Source organism: Planococcus citri, chromosome 4 (genome assembly GCF_950023065.1).
Source record: "Planococcus citri chromosome 4, ihPlaCitr1.1, whole genome shotgun sequence".
In the NCBI taxonomy this organism is placed as follows: Eukaryota; Metazoa; Arthropoda; class Insecta; order Hemiptera; family Pseudococcidae; genus Planococcus; species Planococcus citri.
The window spans coordinates 53,106,074-53,123,692 of NC_088680.1; the positions used below are offsets into that span (position 1 = coordinate 53,106,074).

The following is a 17,619-nucleotide window of genomic DNA, read 5'->3' on the forward strand; positions in this document are numbered from 1 at the left end:
AAAAAAAAAATGTTGATCCAATAGTGCACACACCTACACAGTTTCTAGCTTATGTGAAGATGAAGTGTTATCACTATTGACGCATGTGCCATCTGTACGAGTTTATTTGTATAAAATACAAAATTTGTTTCGGCGAAGATAAAAGTAGCCATAGAAGTACATACATATTTCGCAGAGAAGTACAAATGACCCAATTAATTTCAATTCATGGTGGGTACATGAAAACAATTTGTAGAAGTAGAATTATAAATTAGAGCTGAAACATATTTTATACTATGCCCATGGATCCAGTTTGAATGTTTTTGTGATTTCAGAACAGCGTATCAATGAGTTCGATCTAGAAAATGATTACATATTTACAATCATACACTTAGGTGAAATTTCTTCATTAAAAAATGAAGGGAAAAAAGTAAGTAGGTAAGGACTGCTTACGCAGGATTGAGTCTCCGGAATCCAGAAAGTTGAGCAGATTTTATGTGATCGCTGGTCATACAAATTAACGTAGAGTAGGTGAAATTCCGTATGCTGTCTAATTGTGCTGTGTGAAAAAATAAATGAGATCGATGAATAAAATACAATTTCAATTTATGACTCAATTTTAAAGTCAACTTTTGGGGGGTAAGTACCTGGTGTAAATTTTCCTGGATGTCCATCGAATTCGTAGAAAAATCGGTCACTAAATTTGTACCTATAAAATGCTTCGGCAATGACACAATGAAATGAAGGACTAGTCAGCGTACCGGGTAACTTGTGTTCAAGTACTGCACCAACATAATAATCTACGTCGTGAATATCAGAGTAAACCTTAGATAGCAATGAAATTTTCTGAAAAAAAAAAAAAAGAAATGGGTAGAGTAGGTTTAATGTTATTGGCTCAAAATAATGAATTTATAAGTTGAAGAACAAAATTTATTCTATCTTACATCAGTATTCATGCCATCTTTCAAGTCCTCGAATTTATTTATGGGGGGCAATCCACAGAAACGTCTCATTTCGGAGTATGGTGGTACTCCGTATTCTCTTCCTCTGTTTATATCCATGCTAATCAAATCGGTTCCATTTCGTTCAGCAAGAGGTTTCGTTTTATTTCCTGTAAATTTATTTGTAATCTGAAACAAAAAATTGATAAGTATTCATCTTATCGTCTTTCATTGTATGTAAATAGGGAGATGAGGAGTTAAATAGGTATGTAGTAATAAAAACATTAAAAACTGTGGTTCTTCAATCTTCGGCCAAAAATGTCGCTCACTCAAGGAAAATGTTACCCTGACCACAGAACCGAATTTTGAGCCATTTTTGAGTCGATATGGAACTTTCAGCCAAAGTTTTACAGTCATTAAATTTTCAACTACCTTTCTACTTCTGAAGCTATTTATGCTGCAGGCTTCAGATCGCCTTAAAAATATGGTCACAATAGATTTGGGAAGTCGACTTTAGGGTGTAGAAAAAGTTCTGAACAAGTTATTGCAAAAATTTATGATTTTGGATTTTTTCAAATCGGAGATTTCTATATTAACTTGCACAAAAATAGCCTACACTTTTCAACCTGTCACCTAGGATTTGCAATTCGTGTGTCCTAATTGATTTGACTTTTTAAATAATTTTTTATCTACTTTTTTTGGTTCCCCGACACACAAGGTGCCAGGGGTTTTCTCTAATAAGCATATTTATTAACATCTTAAATCTATGACCATAAATCTAAATAAAATGTAATAGTTTAATTTATCCCTAATCCAAGATTTAAAATGCCAGGGGAGGGGGAAAAGACGGGTTGTCCACCATGACCCATACCCCCCAGGCGATTGCCAAGGGGCTTCCTTATTCACGCGTGCCCGTCCGGTCAACTGAGTCCCCCCAACCCGTCTCGTCTTAGGGAAGGGATTTTATTAGCATTGACTTTTCAGATATGCACTGCTAGCAGTGCAAAAGCCAATGGTCTTGAACATGGTTCATCACTTGGTTGAGGTTTGGCTTCTATGCATGCCTGAATCTGAAAAATTTGCACAGTGATGTTATACCTCCCTCTGTCCATCAATTAGCCATACCATGGAGGTATAATGTCATAACAGAGCTGGCGCATGCGCAGATTCCAACCCTTGACTAACTATGTTCAAGACAATGGTGGTATGTTAGGCTTATGGGCCGCTAGCAATCCATATCTGAAAAGTCAATTGATTTTAGGGTGGAGAATTTGGTGCCTTGGGGGAGGGTCAACAAGTGTTGGTCTTCCAGCTTCCCTTTGCATTACAAGAGTTTTGGATATGGGGGGCGGGACTTTTGTGAGGCAGCAGGTGCACTTGCTAAGGGCTTCTCACTGGCCACTCACATTGGACTTGAGAGTATAAACTAATAATTACACTAATTAATTTAAGCTGAAAAATTTACGAAAATAGGTACAATTAGTTGAATTGTCCCATTGGATGAAAATCTGTTGATGATACGCCACAAAAAAACACAGCAGGAATTCGGACTGGGCTCTCACAAAGAGGGCGCTAGTGTGTCCATTGTTCTAGAGTTCAGATGGGTCTTTTTTCTTAACCCTTTCTTATCAGTCGAATTTTACCAAAATGTTGGATTTACGAGTTAAAAATGAAAATATGATTCGGTCATGATTAATATGCAATAATAATGTGATGGTAGGGGATGCGCCCACAGCTTCCACCTAGAGGGAATATGTGTTCCCCCGGAGTGGCAGCACTGACTAAGTAGTGCACTCTGTCGGATTAGTTCGAGCTTTGCCACTCCGCCATCAGAGAAGTGTAAAAGCTTTGAGTATATTTTCACTGGTGCTAGCCTTTGGTTGCATTTCGGAGCTTCCACTTGGAATCGTTATTCCAAGTGCTTTTTATAATGTTTGTGTCTTTTATGTGTAACATTCGCGATATCGTCAAGTTGGATTTATATCAGAGAATTTACAATAAAAGTTCTACTTTCATTTGTGGTCATCATTGATCTATTCTGCAGTATTTCTGTACCATTGCAATAAGTGATATCTTTCGTAAGGATATCTGGCAAGACTAGGTTCCCTGGGCTTAACCATATGTAAACGTGGTTTGGACTTTCCCTCTGAGTACCACGGACTGTCCCCCACACCACAATAACCATAAAAACCATGGTCCCCCCATGATTCGAATCCGGATTCGAATCAAGTTTTGTGATTCGAGAGTGGAGTCGAATCCGTTCCCAATTTTGTCATTTTTATTCGAATCTGTCGACGGATTCGTCTTCGGATCCGGAAAATTTTGAAATTTTCTTTAAAAAATCGTTAAAACATCCAAAAAAACGCAAAATGCAAAAATAAATAAAATATTCGAGTAATAATAACATGAATGAGATGAAAAACAGAATCAAATTGTCCCTATTTCTTTGTTTTCAGCACGCTTTTCAGTTTTACCTACTGGATTCAAATCAGATTCAAATCCAAATTCATTGACCCGAATCACCCGATTCCAGCTTCAAATTTGAAACAACTGGATTCGCCCTGATTCGGCGATTCAACAGATTCAAATCCGAATCCAATGAAGGTGGATTCGTAATCGAATCCAAAAAACAGCGGATTCGGATGCATTGGATTCGAATCCAATTTTAGCTGATCCGTGGGGGACCATGATAAAAACAATGTACATCGAATTATTTTTTCAGTGCTAACCCTTGAAATTAATGCTTTTGTAAACGCTGATAAGAATAGCCCCGTCTGAAAAATGTAAACATTCGCCAGCTCACTAGCGCTATTTACATGAGTGTCTGGCCTAAATTGCAACACTTTTTGCCAATACTTTTCTGCTCATGAATTAGCTTGCGTATTTTTTTACGCAATAGATTCTGCCAATTGCGCATATTTTTTACGCAATAGATTCTGTCAATGTCCAATATTCATGAAAATTTTTTGGCTCTGCCTGAGATTGAACCCGGGTCTATGAGTTGGAGAGCGACTTTTCTACTTACTTAACTATTGGGACATGTGATGGAATGAATGCAAATATTAATGAGAATGGAAACAACAAGAATACCAGCCAGGAAAAATGAAAAGAAGATCAACACAAGAGCCCTGGATGACCCAACCAACCAATGGCTGTACCAAAGACGGTTGAACATCATTAGTCAAGAGATACCAACAAGCCAGGACATAGAAAAAGAATGGAAAAATATCAAATCCATTGTGACAAAGGCTGCAAAAGAAAGCTTAGGAATGGTTCCTTGCAGAATTGGGGCGAAAAGAATAAAGAATTGGGACAACGAAATCCAAGAACTCATACAAAAGAAAAGACAGGCATTTAGAAAATTCATGAGCACAAAAAAATGTCATTCTTGAATATGACAGGTTTATATTTTCAGCTGCCTAAGTTGATTACAACATCATCTAGAGCAATTTGAAACTGTTGGAGAAAAGTCCATCTCAGTTTTTTACAAGAGGCTTCAGATCAGTTTGAGAATGGTTGCAATCGATTTGAAAGCCGATTTCACTCTACAAGTGGATTGTCAGATTTTTATCTCTATTATTTACTCATTTTCAGAAAATGAATAATTATGTCAGTAGCAAATTCCCCCATTTAAAAAATTTGCCAAAAATCGAAAAATCAACTTCAGCAGCTCAAAATTTGGTTCTGAGGTCAGGGTGACATGCTCTTTCTGTGAGCCAAAGTTCGACTCAATCGAAATTGACTGTTTGAAAGGTTCTCTTGGTTTTTACCTGGTCCGTGAAGTGGGAATCTTGTTCACTTTGTGGTTGTGTAATCAATCCGCGTAAAAAATAATCAAAATTGTTCGAGTCTTGAATAATACCAGGTTTGTTTGTATGATCAGAAAGCTGTATTGAATTCCGAACTAACCGATTTTCACTGAATAGTCTGAAACAACATGAGTTCAATTGAATTGAAATTGAGATGAGGTCAGGTGTGAGCTGGTAAAAAAAATCGTCATCGGTGAATTTTTTTACTGAAAAATTGATCAACTTTGAATAATGCAGACATAACTCTATGTGGATTCACTATCACTGTTCAATGGGGTGGAAAAATTGTCATTCAGGTAGTACAACTTTTTGACTTTATTAAATTTAAAATGATGTAGGTACTAACTGAGGGCTTCCTACAATAGAACTGTGAAAGGAACGGAATGCAGCCGATACAAATTCGCTGAGTGATGATGGATTGATACTTGAATTATATCCTTTAGCGTATCCACTTTTCAGAGGTGCCAAGTGATGACTTTCTACGTACTTTGGACCTGTTTCGAAAAGAAAAAATTATAAATTTATATAAAACTCACTGCTCATATTTAAAAAAAAAATCAAAAATTGAAAATATCTCCCAGTGAGGTTTCCCAAAGAAGTAGTCGGAAACAATTTTTGATACATTCAGATTTTTCATGATGAGGATAATTCAAATCGAAATATAAATTTACCTACCCAATAACAAAGGCACATATTCGTTATACGTGATATGCTGTACAATGGCGATAACAATTCGTCTAGTTTCTTGGTAAATTATCTCATCTGACCATGTAGGGTGCATACGTTGCAAATCTGTAGCGAGTATATTGTGCAGTCTCAAGAACATTACTTGTGTAGCTGCAATTTCAGTATTCAAATTCACTCTTTCCGGATCACCTGAAGCATATTCGAGTAAAAAATGACATTATATTTTTGAAAATAGGAGCCGAACTTGATACTATGAAGTTTTCTTTACCGGACAAATAGCAGACATCGGAGTCACTAGACACGTCACAGACTTTGGTAGGTTGTTTAGCGTTGATCAAGAATGGTCTACCATCTTCAGCTGAGCGAGTTTTCAGTAATCCGCCTTTGAATTGTCGAAGTGTGTCGGAAGCGTTTTTATTCAAGCCATAGATGAATGATCCGTCCATGTAATGGGTTACCCCTGAAATCTGTTTCAAATTTTCTTAACTCCCTGCTAATTTTTATTCACTTCACAAGAATATGAGGAGAGATGTCTTACTTGCTGCGCTGGCTTTGTAATACATGCTGAATTATTCGCTGTACGAACACGTTTCACGTCCATACACAACTGGTTGAATTTAGAATAGAAATAATCATTTGGCGGAATTGATATAGGGAGACAGTTGGGATCTGGATTGAAACTTCCATCCGGATTACAGCAGGATTTTGGCGCTAAAAGATGTAAAGTAAAATTGGTAAGTATACTTATTTCCATTACCTACGTAGGTAGGTATCTATGTGCAAATTGAAAATAGATTACCTTCTGGAGAAATTGTACGAAAAGCTACATCATGGGCGACCATTTGTCCCCATGACATGACACCAAGTGTAAGATCGGGATCAGGACTTTCACCATCTAGAAGTAGAGTTGAGCGAACATGCCTGACATTTGGCAATGGGCTCCCATTTTTACTTAATCTTATTTTACTTTTTCCTGCAAGGAGAAGGTACTACGAATTAATACTTCGCCACCTATAAGTATTTATGTGCCATAGACTTGACCTTGAATTAATTTCAAAGGGGGAAAAATGCTCGAGTTTAAAATTGAAAATTTCACAAGATCTGGATGTTCAATTTTAGATTCTGATCCGATTTTGTAGTGAATTTGGGATTTTTAAGGATCCCCGGCCATCAATTCAAATTACCTTGATGATCATAAAAATTTCAAGATGAAACTCCACATCTTGTTTTTGATAATTTTTGAAATAGCTTCTACATTTATGTAGATTTTCATGTGTTTAAAATTCTTATTATTGTACTACCTAGATACATATTCCACTTTTTCGAATTATCAGTGATACCAACCGTCTGCGTAAGATGCAGGGAACAATCGAACTACAGGTGAATTGGCAATACCCCACTTGGGGTTTTCCAAGTTATTACAGGAACCATCGAATGTTCGGTACTTGGCAGAAGAATTACATTTACAATCGACTTTTGATAACGAGTCATCACTTCCGTTTTCCTCAGTCGTTGATAAAATGCCTGCAGACAATCATTTTAATAAATGAATAAGTGTAACAAAGCAGACAGGATTTTCAAAAACTGCAATATTTGTGTTCTCATTGTGGGTAAGTAGGTATAGGTTTTGTACTTACCAGCGAAAGGACATTTCTGGGTTTTAAACATTTTCATCTCATCTTGGTCCTTTAAAATAACAGAAGATATCAATTTTTGGTATTTATATGTTCATTGCAGGAGGGTTATTTTTAATTTTCATGAGTTTTTTAAATATTGTTGCTAATGTTTATAGGGATATCATTTCGAATAATTTATGAATATCGACTTACCGAGCTTTTTGAAAACTTTTTCATGATAGTTTGTTTTGATTAATAATTCCTATTTTGGGATTTTGAAAAGCTTTATTTTATTCAGAGCAACTTTTTGGTATTTTTTTTTCTTTTTTTTAAAAAAACAATGAGCATTTTGCAGAAATGTTTGTTTCAGGAAACAGAATAAATTTTGAATGCTCAATATGCTTATGATATTAATGCAATTGTGTGGGTCTTTTTGGTACATATTTTTTTTTTCAAGTTCTGAAAAAAGGGAGAAATTGAGGTGCTTCAGATGCTTGATGGAAAAGGGGCCTTGGTCCATTTTTTTCCACTGATTTTTACAAATTCAAATGGACTTGAAAATTTTTTCCACAAGCAAAAATTTTCCAATTTGTTAAAAGTGGAATAAATTGAGAAAACCCCCTGCAATAATCAAACTTTTTTTTTGCTTGAGTAAAATCATGCACGCATTTTTGAAACCACTGAATGTTGTTTTTGGGAATTTTTCAGCTATTCTTATTTCTCTAGAGAGTGGACTTTAAGATTAGTTTTTATTTATTTATATTTTTAATATGAATAATTATGAGTTTAAAAATTGAAAAAATATCAAAATTAGCATAGGTAGGTGTAGGTAAGTATATAGCTTATTTTTTCATAGAAGTTGCGTTTTCTAGAAAAGTTAAAAATCTGACATTTTTGCAGGATCATTTGAGCCCATTTAATCATCGTTGATCAAGACCCCTGCATTTTCCAAAATTTTGAAAATACCTGACTGAAAAACAACCCAAGCTGTTATCTCGATCTATTATGGGTACCTGACCTACTCTAATATTTCTCGTGAGTCGTGATTTATTTGTAGTTTTAAAACATCCTATTCATATCTATATTTTAAACTCTATTTATACCTACCTATCATTTGAAATAAATTATGGAATTTTCTTTCTACCTTGTCGGGCAGTCCGACCAGACTGCTTAATTCCGACGCAATTTTAATGATATATAATAATAGGTAGGTATTTGAAATTTATGAGTCATTTTTCATAACAAGAAAGTATACATTTAGCATGTGGGTGATAACAATATGGTGATAACGTTATAATACATTTATGACACTTTAATGTGCAGTGGTTTTGAATCATTCTGGTCGACGAACTGACCGATAATTCCTTATTATTCGCTCTTGGCCTCCACCTATGGCCAGTGCACATGTTTCATATTTCTCAATTCCGAATAAGGACCTCTAAACTAAAAGAGGGCCGAAAGGACACCGATAGATGATTTTCTTTCAAATAAATCGTGATTTTTCTTCTTTACAAATTTTTTTACAAATTAATTGATACAGTAAATGTGGCCCATCTTCCTACGTAGGAGGGAGGGAAATTATTACTTGGAGGGGACTTCTAGTTAATGTAACGTTGGACTAGTAAACCATGCCCAAGACCTAGTTCGTCAAGATATGCTTAGCATTGCGGTTAGGTATAGGGCTTACTGGGAACGGTAACGTGTATTCAAATTTATAGAATAGGTTAATGTGGTCGATTTATACTAACGGTATACTTCTTTTGCGAATTCGCGTAAATGTAAATGTGTTGTGCGTTATATTGTTTTAAATATCAATTACAAACAGTTCTGTCTGAAACGTGTTGTTATTTATTCGTTATATCGCGTGTCTGAAGATAGGTAAACGTGTAAATAGGTCTTCATGAGTATCATTCGCGAGCTTAGATAGGATCGGGACCTATTTGGACTATTTCGAGTCAAGTGAACTAAATTACTAGTCGAAGGTGTCGACACAAAATTCCTTTATCAGTGGCGCCCAAACGCGTGTCTCCTCGTGTGTTCTACGATTCGCGATTAGTAGAACAGAAGAATTCTTCCATTTCATCTTTAGAAGAGTTCCGGAGGTGACAAGAACCTACTCTGGTAATACGGTAATTTGTTATATAAAAAGAGTAAGTGTTTTATCCGGTTCGGAATGATTGGAAACAGTCATTCTGATCAGTTTTAACCTTATTTTTAAGTTAAATAGGTAATACCTATTAAGGTTTTACCTCGTAGTGTATATAAATAGTAGTTATTGTGCTAGGTAAAAATTTCACCGTATATTCTAGTGAAAATTTTTGTAACCTTAGCCATAAGAAACGTGTTCGACGTGTGAAAAAAGTGTGCACTGTTGAACACGTTCATGTATCTAGTTTATGACGTTTTATGACCTTCAGTTGGGTAGGTACTTGGTACTGGCGCGTGTCGCTATTGTTCTGCTACGAACCATCTCGTTTTGAACGTTGGATTGTTCAAGTTTGAGCTTTGTCTTCTCTTCGTTTTGCTGTTCTTGTCCTATTCTGAAAATTTTTTTTTACTAATTAGTGTGGTTTCATCGTATGTCACAACGCGAACCTTCGCCGAAAATTAGATTATTACATGAACATCTTGAACGAGTTGTACAGTTACGTTCTCAAATTATAGCCACGAATCGTAATTTATTTCCGAATAACAGTATTTCTAATTTTGGCGTAAGTTTAGATTCGGATAGCGAAATGGGTAATGAAAAGTCTGATCCACCGACGGGTGAGAAAACTTCTGAACCAAACGCTACAGGTGATGTGAATAAAACAACTAGTGTTCATTTGAGACCTACTCCGCCTACGTTTGATAAACCATTTGATCAATTGTCACCGGCGGAAAAATATATGGTAACTCAAACTCAATGGATCAAATCCACTACTGAAAATCTACAGACTTCGATTAATACTTTAAATGACCAACAAAAAAGTACTCACACGTTAGCGAAATCTAATAGTACAAAAATTGCAACGATCCAAAATGAACGAAAAACAGAACAAGAAGCTAGAAAGAAGTTAGACGAGACGGTAAAGACAACTTTGAGTACTCATACCACGGCACTTACTACGAGATTAAATGAACATGCTTCGTTAAAAAATGAATACGAGGCATATACTAGAGAAAACAATTCGACTATAAGTACTTTACGAAATGAATTCAATACGCATCGCCAAAGTTGCATTGATAATGTTACTGCGAATGTCGAAGTTGTGGGTAATTTTGATGGTCGAATAAAAAGTTTGGAAGAGTGGAAAAACAATTTGCCTGAGGTAGGTATGAGTGGAGGAGCTATGGTTCAAACGAGATCTGTAAAATGCAACTCTGAAACTTTACGTAACGCTAATGTACATTTTAGTAATTCCAATAAATTTCATCCTCATCATCATATTGAGAAATTTAAAGTTCAACTTTATGGTTCCAACATACCTCAAAATCAAAAATGTTCATTATTTTTAGGTACAATTGATGATAATATGGACGGGTGTAGATTATGGAAGGATAACGTTGATACGATTAGGGATTTCGCTGTGTTGGAACAATCTTTTTTACTCCAATATTGGGACAAAAAATGTCAGTCGAATGCGCGGAAATATTTTGGAAAAAATTTAGTCGTATGTAGTAGTCCTAGACAGTTTGCTCAATTATACAGAAAATGGCTCGAAACGTTAATTCATTGTGAAGAATTAACTTTAACTAAAGTTCTCGATAACATGACTGAAAAAGCTCCTGAAAGGTATAGATACATGCTCGAACCTGTTAAACACGATAAAGCTCAGTTTGAAGCTATTCTTAACAAGATTTCACTCATACAAGAAGATCCTGACTCTTTAGTCCCAATGGAAATTCGACCTCATGGCACAATCCCTAAACCACCTCCCAAACAACCTCCTAAACCACCTCCACACACTCCTTCGAAGAAACCTCCTTTTGTTCCTCCTAAAGTAAATAAGGAAATGCCTAGAAATCAAGAGCAAGCTTTCTTACATTTACAATCGTTAATATTAGCGTTCAATGAGATGTATGGTCCTGGGTCCTCAGGAACTGATGAAAATCAGGGAGACGAGGAAACAGAACAAAATAACGATAATAACGGTGACGGAGAAGAAGAAGGGGGGGAGGAAAACTGAAATCGCTAGAAAAGAAAGGAGCGATTTCTAGCGGCCAGCCAGCTCCGAGCCTAAAACGTCTAAAAGATTACGAATGGATTGGAGAGGGGATTTTACATTTTCTGAAATATTGTGAAATAGGTCGCACTGAAAAATTACCACCTTATTTAGAAAACCAAATCTCGATCGAAGATTTATATGCAAAAGTTAAAGATGTAAAATTCGAAAAAACTAAATTTTTGATTTCGATTGGTCAAATGGAAATTAATCATTCAGGTAAACCATATGATGTAATTTTCGAAGAATTAAAAAAATTAATCGATCTTATTTGTAAAAAAGGGGCGACTGAAATTATTCTGATTTCTCCGGTTGAAAAACCAACCTTAAAAAATGAACAAGGTGTTTCACTTTCTCGACATATTGCCTATCGTCAAATGTTAGGAAAATTTACAGTCGATGAACGAATTTCGGTTTGGAAACAGCCCTCGTTATTCTTTTTGGAATGTGAAAAAGCTCTTGGTAAAAACGGTTTAAAATATGATCGCGCAGCTGTAGGACCGGATGAAAAAACGATTCCGTGTAAATCTAAATTCTATTATAATTCTAAATTACATAGATATATGATTGCCTACAAAGTATACGATGAATTACTTAATGTTGTACTAAAAGAACTTAACCGTCACGAAAAAGTGGCTGCCAAGAAAACTAGACACCAACCATCCAAAGGAGGCCTTAAAACTCTAACAGAAGAACATCCTTGGAATAGAAAAGGTACTAGTGAGGAACGTAAAAAAGAAATAATTTTGGAAAGTGGGATTCCCCTCCCGCCTTCGAATCAAACGAATACGGATACTGTAAATAATGATTTAAATACTACTGTAAATAATGAGTTAAATACTACTGTAAATAATAATATAAAAAATACCGCTCATACACATACCGATACCGTTAACGATTCGACCCGCCCTACGATTAACAAGGTGGATATCTTGAAGTCCAGGCACGATGCTTCTGAAGATTCAGGCATCGGCTCAGACGAAGACTCGGACGACGACGAATGCATTTTACCATGCAAGGAATTAGGGTTCATTGACCCCATCGATAATGCTAAATTAGAAAAAATTCGTATTAATCCATTAGTGTTTGAACAACTCGTAATGGAAGGTAAAGTAGATGGTCCTTCTTGTGTTATTCCAATGCACTTAGATACCGAACGTATTGCAGTGCAATTGGACACAGGCGCTGTTCCAAATGTTATTTCAAAACCGCTTGTTGAACGTTTCACTCGAGACCACAAAGGCTTTATCGATTATCTTCCTCTCCGTCGTCCGGTTCTTCTGAAACTAGCAGATAACTCTTTAGTTCGAACTATGACTAACATCGTTCAACTCGAACTAAAGTTTGGAAAAATAAAATTGAAAATGCCTTTTTATGTATTGGATTCTCCAGGCGAGACTTGTATTGTAGGTAGAGTTTCAATGAATATTTTAGGAATTCAGCCTATGTTAAAACAACGCCACGCTTACTGCACAGGCAAAAAAGGAATAAAAACTCAATTTTTGAACTTTTTGGAACCTGATGAATATCAAGGAATTAATATCTTTCGATGTCACGTTGATAGACCTTATACACACGAAGTTGTAGGTAAAACGTTAAAATCAACTGGTTTCAAAAGTGAATTTAGCGAAGTTGAGCCTGACCGAGGTCCTGAAGTTTTTATGAAAAATTTTAGGAAACAATGTGATGATATGGTAAAGGCTGGCATGACTTCAAAAGAACGAGCCGATGAAGTTTATAATCATATAACAGGTCGTTGGAAAAATCGTTTCTCTTACAATCCTGGCTTATGTAAGGGTCGTGAAGTCAAGTTTCAATTTCAAAATGGTGAGAAAATTGCAACTTACGGTGAAAAATTTAGGCCGTCTCGTCATTTAAAACAAGCACTTCGTCGAGCGATTGCTAAAATGCTCAGACTTCGGCTAATACGTCCTTCGCACTCTCAATACATAAACACTATGGCGCCAGTAGTAAAGAAAACTGGTGACATACGTGTATGTCTTGATGCTTGTGATCTGAATAAATTTTTGCTGAGTGTTCTAACAGAGGCACCACCTCTAGAAACATCGGTATTCGAAGGTGCAAATGGTAAAGTATTTTGCACACTCGATTTCACCGCAAGTTTTTGGCAAATTGCGCTTTCAGAATGTTCGAAAAAATACACAGCATTCCAATTCGAAGGACCAGTTTTTACGAGTTCAATGTTTTACCTTTTGGTTTAAAAATTTCAAGCGGCGAATTCGTAAATATGATTAACGAAGTCTTGCCTGATAAAGATGGCATTAGCAAATTTGTCGATGATGTTAAAATTTGGGGTAATGATTTTGAAGAATGTTACAAACGATTATGTTACGTACTGGAACGAATAGAACTGTACGATTTAACGTTAAACCCAGATAAATGTGTTTTCTTCACGACTAAAATCGAACATTTAGGATTTATAATTAAAGAGAACGAAATAGCTAAACATCACGATAAAATTAAAATTATTAATAGTTTTATCGACAAACATAAAGATAAAAATGGTAAATTTCACCTCGTATACAAAAAACATTTGCAACGCCTGATAGGTCTTACTGGGTTATACAGTAGATTCATTGGTAGGTACCAACAAATTTTAGCGCCACTTTACGATAAAACTCGTGGAGAAAGCGATAAAATTGACTGGGGACCTGAGCAGGAAGAGGCATTTGAAATTTTAATGCGGGAATATCGAAAAGACTTTAAATTAGCCCCGCCAGACGATGATTTGGATTTGTACCTCGATACTCACGTCACTGAAGACGCGATAAATTCATGTCTGTTCCAGATTATAGACGGGGAATATAAAATTATATTGTTTGTGGGAATTACGTTAAAAGATCATCAGAAAAATTATACGTTATATGATAAGGAGATGTTGGGATTAGTCAAAATTGTTAATAAATTACAACTTTGGTTACACGGGAAACGTATTCACGTACGTCAAAATTTGTTACCTATTGTAAATAAATTCAGGAAATTAATGCAAACACATAGGAAAGCGGCGGGGTGGATTACTGAACTTAATTGTTACGATATTATCTACGATATGTCTATGGGTGTTAAAAGATTATACGAAATTCAAGCACCTGAAATTACTGTAGGCCAAGTAGGTGTTCAGTTTTCAAATTTGCCTCCTCTTGCTGTTGAATTTATCCAAAACAATATCCCAGAGTTGATTCAAAATCTTGAAAACATCGACGCTTTTCAACAATCTGATAAATTATGTTGTGAAATTATCGAAGGGTTAGAAGCACGTATTCCTGCAAATAACAAACAACTGTTAAAAATACAAAATACGAAAAAGAAAAATTACTGCTTAGAAAAGAATATCTTAGGTAAACGAATCCTGTACAAAAAATGGTCTGATGGAACGAAAGTACCAGTTTTACCAGCAGTTTTGTTTGCAGATACAGTAATGTACCTACATTCCACGTACGGGCATATTGGACCAGCCAAATTAGAGCAAAATTTTCGTAGATTGTATTTTAGACCTAATCATTTACAATACATGCGTGATTTAAGCAACTCATGTATTGTTTGTAAAATCAATAAAAATTATGCAATGCATAAAAAGCTCGAATATGCGCAAACCGAAGCATATTCGATTGGTGACGTGTTATGCGTCGATATATTTGGTCCTATTGCTAACGATGAAGGTAAACCAAAATACCTACTCGTTGTGAAAGATGTATTCACATCCCGTACGTGGATTCGTACCATGACTAACATAAAACAGCCACAAATTAACAAGCATATGGAAGAAATTATTAAAAGTATTCACGAAAAAGGCATCGTTATAAATAAAATAATAACAGATAACGGTACCCAATTTACTTCTGATGCGTGGCATATTTTATTGCAAAGTAACGGTATTAAAGTAGGACATACTACAGCCTATAATCCTCAATCGAATATGGTTGAACGTACCATGAGGATTATAGGTGATAAATTAAGAATAAAAATGAACTCTAGTTTTGATCTTTATCGTTCACATTTCGGTTGGCACAAATACGTGCAAGAAATCGAAGATGAGTTGAATAATACTCCGACTTCTTTTGGCTTTAAACCGAACGAAGCATGGGGTATTAAAGACAAGTTAATTATTCACTTGCCTCAACCTGATGCTCCGTTTGATTTTTATTATAAATTAACTGAACAACAAACGAAAAAAGATCAAATGCAACAAAAGTCAATGATAACTGCTGAAATTATGGCTTCTCGTATCGAAAAAGACGAATGGGTTCGTGAACCTGATGGCTGCGTACGGGTAACCGCGGATGGAGCTTGCTCCAGAAACGGTGCACCGGATGCAATAGCCGGAATAGGTGTTTGTTTTTCGCTTACAACGCACAAAAATATTTCAGAACGTATTCAACATCAAAAGTATATAAATTCGAACAATTTAGCTGAAATCATGGCTGTAATTACGGCGATGGAAGTATGTCTTGATCACGACGAAACAAGAGCTCGTATTTATACTGATTCTAAGTACTTAACGAATGCAATTAACGTTAACATATCTACGTGGAAACTTCGTAACTGGAAAAACAGTAGAAAAAGACCAGTACACCATCGTGAATTGTTCGAACATATTCTAGAATTAAAAAAAGATTTTGAGTTTTTAGAAATTATACATGTTTATGCACGTAAAATCGACTACACCAATATTATAGCTGACACTTTGGCAAAAAAGTCAGTTTATACTAATGAGGTTCAACATTTGAAAATCGAAAAAATGTCTTTAAAGCAAGTAATTGAAACGTATATTCGTGAAAAACGTTTAGAAAAACGAATGCACGACGAGTACCTTTTCAATAAGGCACACGTCGATCCTACACCGTTGAATCCCGGTGATTTGGTATTATTAAACGAACATCGTTTAAGTAGTTTCGATAGGGGTACTTCTCTGAAACTATATGCTAAAAGATCAGGTCCTTACAATGTCATTAAAAAGACAAGTTTCAATAGTTATATGTTAGTACATACACACGATACTAATTACTGTACGATATCAAATATTCGACAAATTACGTTATATTTAACTATTGAACAACTTGAGGAGTTACGTACCAACGATTGTCTTAAATCAAAGCTCGATGCACGTACCATTGAGGACAAAATCCGTGATTTTTTAACTGCTCACACTTTTGAGGCAGAATTCGAAAATAACGACGATGTCGAGCTTGATTTGGACGAAGATGTTATTCATCGAACAGCTGAGGATCTTCTTGTCTCCACCAGAGCTCAACGAGCTGAACGTAGACAGGCGCTTAAAGATTCCCAAGATAACGAAGATGCTGAACAAACAGATGATTCTAACAAAGCATCAGGTTCATCGAATAACGATACTAATAACGTAACAAACAATACGATACCTGACCCAACAGCATCCACTTCAGGGGCAAATCTGCCACCGAAGCGAGGTAGAGGTAGACCACCGAAACAACAACCACCGAATACCGAACCACCGACGATCAAACGACCAGTAGGTAGACCTCGAAAAACACCACCGGTGAATACAGGTCCATCGGTTTCAGATAACAGCGATACTGAAGATGATCCAAATCCGCCGGTGACTGATCAAATTTCAACTACTTCTGAAACAGATATTCAAAAAACTGATTTTACTCAGGCAGAAATTTATGAAATTGTTACACACGGTCTTTCAAATGAAGTTATTAAAAAACGTTATCCGAATCGAAACTTTAAGACATGTGATGAACTTATTGAACTTCAAAAGGCAAAGGTCGATGACACTGTTCTTCAGAGTAATTTTATTATAATTACTCCTGATCAATGGTTGTTAAATTAATTAGATATTTTAGAATACACTCACTTTATTATGATATCGTTCAAAGTAGAAATATTTTGCGTTTGTGCTTTTGTTAATATTTTTCTTGAGTTTTGCAGGTTGTTATTTTTCTCTAGTCTTATCTGGGTTGTTTGTGAGCTTCGAGGTATATACCTGAAGAGTGACAGAATGGATAGAAACGTGAGATTACAACGACATGTAAAAGATGCAGGGTATAATAATGAGAATATTCTAATTACAATAAATTTTCAGTCTAACGATAGATCGATTCAGTGGGTTCGAAAGATTCAGCCTAATATTTGGAAGTTTGTAAGAGAACTTACTGAGGAAGGATTACATGATTACGTTGACAGCGCTTTTCCAGGTCTTCGTCGGGAGTTATCACTTTGTGATAATGGTCCCATTACGTCGACTGGAATTGAACCGTTTATATCATGTAATGAAGAATCGGTAAGAGGTATCAAACTTTTGGATTTTGATAAGATTGAAGGGAAAGGCAAAATCAGAAAAAGAGGGTTCAATAGGTCGAAAAAATTGGCAATTAAA

General features: G+C 35.8%; 2 protein-coding genes across 3 annotated transcripts in view; one reads left to right on the plus strand and one right to left on the minus strand.

Moving 5' to 3' along the window:
- Nucleotides 1–17,619, plus strand: part of LOC135843109 (dual 3',5'-cyclic-AMP and -GMP phosphodiesterase 11A-like) — a 205,903-nt gene that overhangs the window by 163,080 nt on the left and 25,204 nt on the right. The gene's annotated exons all lie outside the window — the stretch shown is intronic.
- The window catches only part of LOC135843113 (peroxidase-like), a 46,958-nt gene continuing 29,425 nt past the window's right edge, over nucleotides 87–17,619 (minus strand). Inside the window, exons 2-13 of one of the 2 annotated variants that reach the window (XM_065360864.1) lie at nucleotides 7,054–7,102; nucleotides 6,761–6,940; nucleotides 6,216–6,389; nucleotides 5,955–6,127; nucleotides 5,685–5,883; nucleotides 5,405–5,605; nucleotides 5,076–5,223; nucleotides 4,691–4,847; nucleotides 924–1,109; nucleotides 627–825; nucleotides 433–538; nucleotides 87–337 (exon numbers count right to left, since the gene is read on the minus strand). In XM_065360864.1, coding sequence (XP_065216936.1) covers nucleotides 274–337; nucleotides 433–538; nucleotides 627–825; nucleotides 924–1,109; nucleotides 4,691–4,847; nucleotides 5,076–5,223; nucleotides 5,405–5,605; nucleotides 5,685–5,883; nucleotides 5,955–6,127; nucleotides 6,216–6,389; nucleotides 6,761–6,940; nucleotides 7,054–7,102 — 1,836 coding nt within the window. In that variant the 3' untranslated portion in view covers nucleotides 87–273. The remainder of the gene's footprint in view (nucleotides 338–432; nucleotides 539–626; nucleotides 826–923; nucleotides 1,110–4,690; nucleotides 4,848–5,075; nucleotides 5,224–5,404; nucleotides 5,606–5,684; nucleotides 5,884–5,954; nucleotides 6,128–6,215; nucleotides 6,390–6,760; nucleotides 6,941–7,053; nucleotides 7,103–17,619) is intronic. The other variant, XM_065360865.1, reaches the window with a different exon arrangement.